Source organism: Xiphophorus hellerii, chromosome 10 (genome assembly GCF_003331165.1).
Source record: "Xiphophorus hellerii strain 12219 chromosome 10, Xiphophorus_hellerii-4.1, whole genome shotgun sequence".
Lineage (NCBI taxonomy): Eukaryota > Metazoa > Chordata > Actinopteri > Cyprinodontiformes > Poeciliidae > Xiphophorus > Xiphophorus hellerii.
Window position 1 is genome coordinate 18,144,847 of NC_045681.1, and position 11,492 is coordinate 18,156,338.

Here is an 11,492-nt window from a genome sequence, read left to right on the forward strand (position 1 = left end):
ATTCGTCGCTCCGTCCAAGTTGACAAATGAGCATGCCCTGTGACAGTTCTCGAGAATCAGCTGAAAGCTGTAGGTCCAAGTGAGAGCAGGACTGAGACAATACCAGACAGGAAAATGCAACGGTCTCTCAAGGAGATCTTGATGATGACTTTGAACAAAACCTTAAAACGTACAGCTCCATCTAATTGCTTTTTAAAAAACTAAAAATACCAACGGTATGCATCAATATTGGCTATTATTTGCAGCTAATGTAAATGAAGATATGGTACCTGATAAAGTAGGGTCACCATTGGTAACCTCTGTTAGTCCTTTGACTTTTGGATTAATCAATTCTTCTAAATTATTATCTTTCTTCCAAAAATGAAATTAAACCTAATTTCAATCATATTTACTATCAATTTATTGCAAACAACAAAGTAAAATGTAAACAAAAACGTGGACTATAGTGCCACCTCCAACAACACAAAAGTAAAAAAAAAAAAAAAGGAAGTTGTTTTGATTTTGTGCACTTAAGCACTTCAAAACCAAAAAAACCAAATTCTGGAGAGGAGTGTCTTCCAGATCAAGAAGGAACGGTGTGCTTTTCATAAGATATACACCCTAAGTAGGGTAAGGACAATATCAGAGAAGAAATGAGCCAAAGTTTCTGTGAAGGAACTCCAAAACCTCCATGACTATAAGAATGTTTTACTATGGTGGGCCTGGAAAATTGGTCATACTTGAAAGGAGGTATAGGTACCACCGAATATAGGAATACATTTCAGGAAAAACTGCATCAGAGTTCTTGGGAATTAAACCTTTGCCTTCAGAATCCCTGATGATCATTAAAAACTGATGGGTTCAAGGATTAGAACTCAAGACTTACACCCGAGACATGGCACAAAAAGACTAACATCCAATGCAGCTTTTCTTGCCTTAAAATAATCAACATTCCAAAGCCTATAATTTTGACCTAGCAATAGTCCAGGACACCTTTTGTATTCAGCTCCATAAAATACCAGGAAACTTTCTCCATCCCCTGTATTGTTGCCTGCAGCATCGTATCTGCAATGGATACACAGAGAAGTCCCAAACCAAGCAGAACCACTTTTAATATTCCCTGCCAAGTCGTGCCCGCTCCCTTAGCTTCCCCTGGCTGCAGACGAGGACGTGCTCTGTCATTTATAACGACGCAACGGTAAAAGAAAACATGCTTGTTGCCTGAGTTGGAAAATGTGGAGAAAAAAAACATTTCCTTTTAAATGTTTTTTTAAAAGGAATTTACATGGCGCAGAATTTGGATGAAGGAGTTTGACAGTGTGATTCATTTAAATCATGTATCTAGCTCTCATTTTGCAGTCCACAGCCAAACCTGCTACTGTGGTTATTCCAAAAGAAAAAATAACCACAGCAGTGGTAGCATTTCCAAGTGGAAACAATAACTGTAAACACCAGAGCATAATCTGTCGCTTCGGGCTTCATACTCACTGGTTTTGTTGCACTTGACTTTAGAGAGGAGCTTGTGAGCCTGCAGAAGATCCCCGTTCTTCACCGCCACCAGCAGGTCCTGTTCCTTCCCCATGGCTGCAGATGAAACCATAGATGCACAGCTTGTCCACTGGACTGAGGCAAACGCTGACTGTTCCTCTGCCGCTCCAATAATTCCCGAGGCGAAGGTGTTCAGCAAACTTCTGTCAGCATATTAACAGGTAGCTGTTGAATTAATACGGTCAACGTAGCGGTTTAGTTTCATCTAAGGTCACGTTGATTGGTCAAGGATGTTGCCTTCCTCTTGGATCTGAAGTTTGGGTCCATTATCTCTGCTCAGTGATGATGGTTTAGTTTTCTGCAGAGCTGAGATGATGTTCATAATCCATCTCTGTTAGCATGAAGGTGGCAGCAGTCGCCCCACCTGGCATTACATTGCACATGGCCAGCTGAAATGCAACATGGAGACATAATCAATAACATAGTTACTAGGAATGCACTCCTGTGAACGCTTCTAAAACAAATACGTTGAAGGGTGGTATCACTAATTAAAATTACCACAGAGTTTTTGGAGCCTGGAAACAATTTCCCACTAATCGCAATGGGACAAACAGCTGGTCTGTGAGAATCGGACACTTTAAATCTAAAGAAAATTTACATGAAAATATATAAATAAGTGACTTTTTATTCATATATTTATGCTTAACACAGAACCTAAACATGGGCAAGCTGCACAACTGCAGACAAAAAAAATTGTTCAGCTGTAAAATCTGAGGAGCAAATTTTTCTTTATGAGAAGTTTGTGGATTGGACAGAGGAACTCGGGTTTGCAGCTAGAAAAAACCTTGAATAAATGCATTTATTGTCTGTTTATGTTTTAATGGATCTTTTTAATGATCTATTCTAGTCTATCTATTTAATGTTTTCTTCAGGGTTAGGTACAGGTACGAGTTTGCAGAAAAATAAGCAAGTCTGTATCTGATGTTCAACAACATTATTTTATTTATTTCACCTGTATTTATACAGGTAGCTCTCACTGAGACATGATGTCTCAGTTTCAAGAAGGACCCATTTTAAAGTCATTACAGCTAACTGAAAAGTGAAAAAGTGAAACTGTAAATAAAACAAAAATACAGTGACATTAAAAACACTGTATGCTTTCTGGGTTGTCATTTAGTTTCAGTTTAGCTAAGCTGCACAGCTTCAGGTTCATTTGACTCCATGCTAGACTTTGACTCGCACTTGAAATCTATTCCTCACTTTTGTTTTTTTCCATTTAAGAATAATTTCTAAAAAATACACGTCATAGTCTCCAGAGCAGTTCTAGAGAACATTATTCATGCCTTTGGGTCATCGCATTTACACTCCTGCAATTCTCTTTTTTCCAGTCTAGACAGATGAATAATTTCACTTCTGCAAGCTATTCAGAACACAGCACCAAGACCTCGTACTAAATCCAACAAACAAACTCGCATCACTCCAGGCGTTATACTTTCTATACTGGCTTCCGGTGGATTTATTTTTTTTTTTTTAATCAGTTGAGGTAATTTATTCTCACTGAGTGGCCAAGTTCCTGGTGATTTGAGTCAGCTTTTATGCAAACACTCTTCTGCTTGCAGCCTATGATCCCAGAATGTGATCATGGAGAACAGTTAGCACCTTGTAGCTTTGTTTTGCTAACAAATCTGTGGACTGAAAACCATTTTGATCTGTAACTTCAGTGTGATTTATGTTGTTGTATGTTGTGACTTTGTGTGGCACTTTATAAATAAGGTTTATTTACTTGAAAATCAAAAGAACTGTAATTACTACTTTAGTTACTGTAGTTTCCTGTGCTTACGTTGTTTAGGTGACAAAGAAATAAATATTTTAAGCAAATTCTTTCAGGGGTGAAGCATTAAAGCAGGCACCCCATATACTATGGCTAATGGAAATATTCCTGAACAGTAGGGTGAAAATAGGAGCCATTTTTCAACCATCTGAGAGACAGTGTGCAGCAACAGGTGGGGGAAGAACAGTTCAGTATTATTCTCCATACAACAGGAGAAATTTCCAGCCACTCCACCAATTTTTCTCTTACCTAATAAAAAGGACATTTAGCGGCATGAGCTGAACACCGGATAATTTTAGCTGCTATGAAACAGGAACTTTTATCACCTCAGTGTACTTTTATACCACTAACTGTCCTTCTCATGTTCCAACAGGACAAATCTCCCACAATAAGAGCAACAGCTACTTTTAATGTTCAGTCAATAATTGGTGGAAGAAGTAGCTGAATCGAATGAAAGATTTTTTTTTTCCCCCTTACTGCCAATTATCCATTTAAGCAGAAAAAAAAGATGAGTAAAACAATGATAGATTAACTTGACACAGCCATTGTTTTTAGAAATGCAGGAAACTTGCTCTGTCACAAGCCTAGAACTAATCTGTTTCTCTTCCTCTGTGGCAACAAGGTCTTGCTCCATTGATAACAACTTTGCTAGAGAATCTTCTTTTGTGTTGTGAGGCATTTTGCTAGTTTGTGAAGTCCGACAAAGAGGCTTAAACTGTAACAGCGACATAGTGAGTCAGCAGCTGCTTAAAACCAACAAGAATCTTCTGTGCAAAGCCACGACAAAAGGAAACTAACCAAACCAAAAGAAGTGAGGGCATAAACACTGTCTCTGGGGATTTGTCTTTTTCTGCCTTTGACAGAACATCAGGCTGGAATTGAAAACAAACCTGAGGTGCGGAATGGTAAACAAAAAGAAAAGAAGGAGGAGGATACAGTAGAGCAGAGCCGACTGGTGATGGCCAACAAGCATGGTTCAGTTAGTATCACTTCAGATGGTGGTCCAGCACTGTGGCCCTGCAGCAGATGCCAGTGCATGTCTCTGCACTGACACATGATCTAAAAGCAGTCAGGCACCTTGCCAGGCCGTAAACAACTGCACAGATCCTGCTTAACACGGGCCAGAATGTAAACAAGGGCTCCAAACCTGGCGTGTTATCCCTGGGGAGCTACAGTGGAACTGCACCGATACGTGATAAAACACGCAATCTACTCTAGAACGACTTCAGAGTCGCAACAAAGATTAATCCAAGTGTTGACTCTTTGTATTCATATATAAATGTGTGTGTTCGTATGTGTGTATTCTAAACAATAAAACAATAACTACATAAATACGTAATGTCTGAGTTAAAAGTTATCTTATAAGTTCCACAGGTCGCACGAGGAAACCAGAGCATTTGCGAAGGATTCTCGGCAGCACCTCAGCCAGTGGTTCCCCTCACTTACTGTCCTTTACTGTCAAGATGTTTCCATTTCCGACTGGGTAAGTCAAACTCCACTGCCACTCCCGAACGCCGCTGTTCTCTAATGAAGTCGGTGTCGTTCATAGCAGGACAATAATAGAAAGTAACGCAGAGTTCTCACCTGATGTGGACACGCAGCCCAGGAGCGCAACTCACTGAGCCGCACGAGACTGAGGAGCGTCAAGCGGAACAAAACGACACGAGCTACTTCCGCTTTGCTTTGAAAATAATGCTCGCGATTGACGCGTCTAAAGAAGTTTAAAACCCCTTTTTCTTGCTATAATTTTTAACGACAGCGTTGTTTTCCACCACGTGTCTCTAATGCATGCGTGAATCGTGTAAGTGTTTTTAATCTTTGGTCTTCATATATTTGTAAATTAATTCTAAAGGCAAGATGTAATGTCTGTAATCTGTTTCCTGTCGTGGCTCTAACTTTCCTAACTTTACAGTACCGTTCGGACTATAGCGCTTAAATACAAAGTGGACCAAACTACAAGCACTGTTTTTGTCTAGTGTAAATATGAGGCATGCTGAAAAATAAGAGTTTATTTATTATATTTAAACAATCAGTATGATGAGAGTGACGCCGGAAAATGCTACTATTTTGGGCATTTTAGCTTACAACGCTGCTTTACCGTAGGTGTAGCAGTTGTGTGGCAGCGACATCTGCTGGCTTCACAATACAGCTGTTTCAGAAAACAATATTTGGAAGAGTCGGGCCCTTGCTGAGGTGCTCTGACGGGAAACAAAGTCAAATAAATTAATAAATAATGAAGAAGAAGAAGAAAATAGAAAACAGTTCAGAAAGATTTTTTTTTCCGTCATATCCTTGGCATGACTGAAATAGGAAATATGTATTTGATCCTCTACTGTCATGGAAATACATTTTAATAAATTTGAACTCATGATCTGTTTGTCCGTATTGAAATGAAACCACCATAAGATTTCGAGGTTAATGGGGGTTTTTATGTTTGTTTTTTGTAAGTGAGCATATATGGACGACATACGGGTTACTCCCACCAGAGGTCATTAAAGTTTTCTTTTCATTATGAATTCTGATACGCGACGACTAATTTGAGAGCATGTTTGTTTGTTTTCCACGAAGAAAATAGAATAGAATAGAATATACTTTATTGATCCCCAGGGGGAATTTGCTTATTTGTTGAAAGCTACTCCATCTTAGGGCATAAATACAAAGTTTGTATAGTATATATATATATATATATATATATATATATATATAACGAGTGAATAGTTCAAAATGACCAGATATAAATAAATAAATAAATAACACGGTATGTGGGTTTTACCCTTGAAAACTATTTTTATATTAAAAAAGGTCATTTCGGGGTGTCCGCGTGGCCGTCCAAGGACAAACAAGTCAAAAACTATTTTGACTTGTTTGTCCTATGTTGTCAAAGTATGTTGTTTGTTTTGTATTAGATTGTCCCTTTTCTGCTCAGTTTCTTATGTTAAATTATACTTTTTTGCTTTTAAAAACTGGCTTGTAAAAATGTTATATATGGTTGTATTTTTTTTTGGAGGTGGGGGGTTCAAAAGCCAGTTTTTAGATCTGCTTGCTCGCTTCAAGTCAACCACGCAGAAGCTGCGCAGCGCCGCATTGCGCAAATGAGGAAGTGCACTATGCGGAAGTAACTTCTTGTTTTTGTTGTATCAGGGCAGAGACTCACACGGCTTTAAACCTAACTGGACATTGTCAGGTCTACCCCAGCAGACAATGTTTGTTTGTTTTCTCCCCCCTGAAGAGTAAGAAGAATTAAACAGTAGCAGGTGTCCTTATACCCACCGCGCCCTCCTCAGGTTTGTTTGGTTGTCGCTTTGAAAGCGGAGACGTGTCGATTTGCACCTCCTTCTGTTCTGTCACCATTCATTATTAAGCACACCTCTCTCTCTCTCTGTGGCCGCTGTATCGACTTCTCGGCTGCTTCTGTCAGCTTTCACCGCTCAGACTTCTTTTTTTTTCTTCCATTATGTGTCATGTGCAGCTGAGAACACTGATTTTTGTAGCCTGGGTGCTGGGCTACGTGGCCTTCCTGCTCTCCATCAAGAGGATGTGGACAGGGAAACACATCCGCAGTCCGCTGGTCCGCTCGCTCTTTATGAGCATGGTGACCGAGGGTGACGCGGGAACGGCTGAACAGACGGAGGTAAGGATGTGAATACATGGCTGGGATGGGAGCTTCACACTGCAGTGAAAAAGATATTTGACCATCCTGTCACACCAATTTTAAGCGCCTCCTATATGAGTCAGTAATGCGCTCTTATGTTGGTAACACCCCTGGGACGGTTCCACCTTTCTCCATGTTTTCTCCCTTGAAAGAGACGGTGGTTCGCTGACATCCTCAATCCTTATAAATAACTTTATAATGCTTTCCAGACTGATGGATGTCAATGGCTTTGTTTCTCAGTTTTTCATAGATAAGTGCATTATATGTTGTTGTTGCTTAAGCCCTGACTTCTTCTTTTCGTCATTTAAGCTCTATTCGAATGACTTGATTGTACTGTAAAAAAGAAAAGGACATATTTTTTCCCGTAGTTACAGTTTTGATGACTTTTTCCCATATGTGGCTAAAATCAGCATTAGAAACTGTTTTATGTATTTGCTAAGGTTAACTTTGTCAAATACTAAAGTAAATTTGATGTTCTGAAACTGTTTTGATGTGTCTGTAGTGATAAACCCAAAAACACCTGTCAGGAGACAGGTGTTCAAATTAAAGCTAGTGTAGCATGAAAAATTCTTTACTTGTTTAACCCATTGTTACTTTTAAAATATCAAATCGAACAGAGTGCAGTTATTACCAGTGCAGAGGTAGATGTTGTAAAGCAATAAAACCATTTTAGAAAATCCAAACATAAGCAAATCAAATGCAGAAAAGGAAACGTCTGAAAGTCAAAATGCCTTTTAAAGACTACAAAGTCAATCAGACTGTTACAGATAATGATTCGATCTAATTTTGCAGTAATGATCTCAGATGGAGGGGGGTCGTTTCACAGTATCAGTGGTGTGTTGAGTATAATGTGCATTGTTAGTTTTCTGTCTCGTATATTACTTTGCATGTAGTCTAAAAAGTCTAATTTTCTTTCAATTTGACTAGAGCACCTTCTTCCAAGTTGGCTTTGACCCCCTACATCGTTTATGGCAAATTATGATGTCTTATGACTTTCTTGTTACAAACCTTCCATAAGATCATGGAGCCAGAGCCTCAAATCTGAGATTTTGGATCTCTACACACACACACACACACTATCCGTTTTAAAATTCTGACTATGTAATGTGTAAACCGATTTTCGCCATTAGCTATTTCGCTCAAACTATCAAATCAGTTGAAGTCATTTGTTGTTGCCTTGTTTTCTTCCACCTTGCCCTGCCCTCGTTTAGTGGTACCGGTGCTGTCCGGACCTGATGGGAGAATCTGTGCGCCCCCTGTTTGTCCAGAGCCACCTGGACACTGACACCAAGGCGTTTCTCAAGCACAGCCAGGAGAAGTCCAGCTGGCTTTTCACACAGCTCTATCACTCTCTGGTATCAACTGTCCTCAGTCCTATGGTGTCACGCACCTCCATCAACGGGTGAGTGTCAACAGGTGTCTTGTGTTTCAAACCGAGGCCTTCCGTCTCTCTGATCTGCCGCCCGCCTCAGCTTTCTGGGCCGGGGCTCCATGTTCGTCTTTTCCGCCGATCAGTTCCAGCAGTTGCTACGGATCGGCCCGGACTGGGAGGCCGACAGGCTGCTGGATCTTGGAGCCGGGGACGGAGGAGTCACAGAGGTCATGGGAGTCCACTTCAAGCAGGTCTACGCTACTGAAGTCTCTCCACCAATGAAGTGGCATCTCCAGAGGAGGAATTACACGTGAGTGGGTGGGGGGGATGGTTTACTTCCTGGGATGAGAGACTCAAGTTTTTAAATGTTTTTGAACCTGTTTAAGTTATCAAAACACAGTCATATTTATGGCATCAATAATTAAAAAAAATATCTACTGTTTCCATGCACCTTGGGTCAGTTGACTCTTTAGCCAGTTTATATATGAGCATTGTCATTTTGTCCCCTCCTACTTCTGTTTCTGTTTTTTGTATTGTTGTTGTTGTGGTTAAGCATTTTTATGATTTAAAGTGATAAATATCCTTAAAAATGCCAAGATTTGCTGTGTAATTTCACTCACCTAGTATTATGACCCCAAAACATTTTGCTACACTGTTTCCAATTTTGTTCTTAATCCCATTTTTCTCTGTTTTACTCCTAAAAAATGGAAAATTATGATCCCAGCTCATACATGGTATGTGACCTGGGTATGGAATGTAACCAAGGTGCATTTAAGCTGAATAACTTTATAGGATGATTCGACAAAAACTGCAGCGACATGGAAGGGGAAAACGATAACCACTAATGGTTGCTCCAATTTTTGTGAATTTGCTGTTTGTGTGCATTAACTGCATTTTGTTTGTTGTATTTGACAAGTCTTAATTTACAGCACTTTCCCTTCAAGTTACCCTCCATAAGATAATATTATTGAAAAATGGCATTGTGGATAATTATATTCAACTAGTTTTGGAAACTGTGAAAGGGTAGATCCTATTTATTATGTTCTGAAAATCAGACGTTTAAAAGAGGATGTTTTTTTGTTTTTTTTCAGCATGTCATTACTTTCTGCGGTTTTATATATTAACTCAATCCCACTTAAATAGTTACTTTCAGTTAGCAAAGAGTGACAATAGGATTTTTGTGCCCTTTTGTTGTGCATAGACTGCTGGGCATAGATGAGTGGCAGCACACTGGTTTCCAGTATGATGTAATCAGCTGCCTGAACCTGCTGGACCGCTGCGACGATCCTCTGCATCTCCTGCGGGACATCAAGAGCTCCCTGGTCCCCAAGACGGGAAGACTCGTCTTGGCTGCTGTGCTTCCCTTCCAACCTTACATTGAAATCGGTCAGTGGAGAAACAACAAAGTCATGCTTTTGATTTGATTTCCAATCTAAATAAAATAAAAAGTACTTTTTTTTCCCCCTCCCTCCTCATCTCCTAGGAGGGAAGTGGGAGCGTCCAAAAGAGCACCTTAAAATCGCGGGGAAGACGTGGGAGGAGCAAGTCACGAATCTGTGCCGTGAGGTTTTCAAGCGGGCTGGTTTTGAGTTGGAGGCCGTGACCAGACTGCCGTACCTCTGCGAAGGCGACATGTATAACGACTACTACGTACTGGACGATGCGGTTTTTGTTCTCAAGGCATCAGAGGACACTGGAGATTCTCCTCAGTGAGAATGGAACTGATTGTCGGGGGAGATGCGCTCCAAATGTTTTAGGGGTTTCTTTATTCTCCATGGGTGTTAGTGCAGTGTAAAACGTGTCGTCCTTGCAGTCATCCGTTTCCGACTTGGGTGGAAATGGGGAGTCGCACGTGAAGCTCAGGTGCTGCGGTATAGATCTTTTGGATCCAGAGATACCTCAACAATTTAAGCAATAAAGGGAAAAAAAAAGAGAGAGGCTATTGGGACAGCCACTAAAAAATTGGTTCTTCGAACATATCATCACCATGCTGTAAGTGTTGATCTGTAAAGTCTGGTACTTGTGTTTTGTGTTAAGATTTAAGTGTTAACTTCACCAGTGAAGGCAAACATCTATTTTTTGCTTACTTTTAGTACATAACAGCTGTAAATACTAATGGAAAAAGTAAAATATTCTTGACATTTCCTGGTTACTGAGTAAAGGTTCAGCAAAACAATGTGAACTTATAACACTGCCTTTAGTGCTTTCTATCAAATTTACTAGTAAAAGCTCTCAAATTCGCTCGTTTTCATGTCAGATAGGCTCACTATCTGACATGCATAGTAGTGAACCTACAAAAACCGAGGCGGACTGAATCGTTTTAGGGCCTGGGGCAAAATTAAAGACAAGAGCCCACCATTTTTTTAATAATTTTTTTAACAATTCAGTTTTCTGTGATTTCTTTTTTTTTTGTTGTCTAAGAGCTACTTGCAGTTTCCTGCTGTTTTTACTGCTGCGAGTGTTTTATCATTGCAGTCTTCAACATTTCTTTGTGTACAATTTTTTCAGACTCAGTTAGATCTTGATTCATTTTGTCTGTATCTGTGGATGTTGCTTTCTGGGACAAGATGCTTTTGATCTTTTTTTTTCTTGCTCATGGCTGGAGTGCATGGTAGCTTAGATTTCTGCAGTGTTCATTTTAAATGGGAAGCCATTTGGTATCTAAAGATTTAATGTCATATTACGCACGCAAAGGAAGACGAAGCAGCCATTATGGTCTCTGTGTTGCATTGACTGCCTGTAAAAGGGGGGAAAACACTAAGGTTAGAGAAAACGAAAGAAGTCTAGCTCTGACATATGATGGTGTCATTGGTTGGTTTTGAATTTAACAATGTGGAATCAATTTTATTATTATTATTATTTTATTGTGTTTTTTCCCCCAACCATTTGACATAAAATAAGGTTTGTGTTCCAGATGATGGTGCCAAATGACAATTTAAAAATGTGCCATGATGTTTTTATGAGTAAAAGTTGTGTTCCTGAATAAAAACTACACATTTTTAGATGATTTGTCTTTTGTGTTTTGTTTTTTTGTTGTTTTGTTTTTATCCAGTGTCATTATATTCAATAATTATATTAAAATCCAACAATTTGTAGTTTCTGATAAAACTTCCAAGTGAGTATTTGTGCCAAAAAATAGGGTGATTTGCTGTCAAACCAAGAAGTTTTCA

General features: G+C 39.5%; 2 protein-coding genes across 9 annotated transcripts in view; one reads left to right on the forward strand and one right to left on the reverse strand.

Moving 5' to 3' along the window:
• LOC116726618 (CASK interacting protein 2) overlaps nt 1–4,957 on the reverse strand; it is a 53,824-nt gene extending 48,867 nt beyond the window's left edge. For 5 of the 7 annotated variants that reach the window (XM_032573407.1, XM_032573406.1, XM_032573404.1 and 2 more), the window contains exons 1-2: nt 4,883–4,957; nt 1,468–1,916 (exon numbers count right to left, since the gene is read on the reverse strand). Coding sequence is in view for 6 of the 7 variants with exons in the window: in XM_032573406.1 (XP_032429297.1) it covers nt 1,468–1,579 (112 nt within the window). In the remaining variant the exon portion in view is untranslated. The other 2 variants (XM_032573401.1, XM_032573402.1) reach the window with 2 other exon arrangements.
• A 1,425-nt stretch (nt 4,958–6,382) lies between these two features.
• mettl9 (methyltransferase 9, His-X-His N1-histidine) lies at nt 6,383–10,511 on the forward strand. Of its 2 annotated transcripts, XM_032574831.1 has the most exons (6): nt 6,383–6,582; nt 6,768–6,929; nt 8,162–8,352; nt 8,423–8,632; nt 9,524–9,708; nt 9,806–10,511. In XM_032574831.1, exons 2-6 carry the CDS (start codon nt 6,834–6,836, stop codon nt 10,033–10,035), a joined length of 912 nt encoding a protein of 303 aa, XP_032430722.1. In that variant the 5' UTR covers nt 6,383–6,582; nt 6,768–6,833; the 3' UTR covers nt 10,036–10,511. The 2 variants fall into 2 exon arrangements, with proteins under 2 accessions (XP_032430722.1, XP_032430721.1); XM_032574830.1 differs by lacking the exon at nt 6,383–6,582 and having other exon boundaries at nt 6,598–6,929.
• Nucleotides 10,512–11,492: the final 981 nt, after the last annotated feature.

Excerpts from the sequence above, each read along its gene's own strand:
- mettl9 (XM_032574830.1), top strand. The coding sequence starts at position 6,753 with ATGTGTCATGTGCAGCTGAGAACACTGATTTTTGTAGCCTGGGTGCTG. Across the intron at positions 8,353-8,422 it reads TCACGCACCTCCATCAACGG|CTTTCTGGGCCGGGGCTCCA; the intron begins GTGAGTGTCAAC and ends CGCCCGCCTCAG. Across the intron at positions 8,633-9,523 it reads CTCCAGAGGAGGAATTACAC|ACTGCTGGGCATAGATGAGT; the intron begins GTGAGTGGGTGG and ends TGTTGTGCATAG.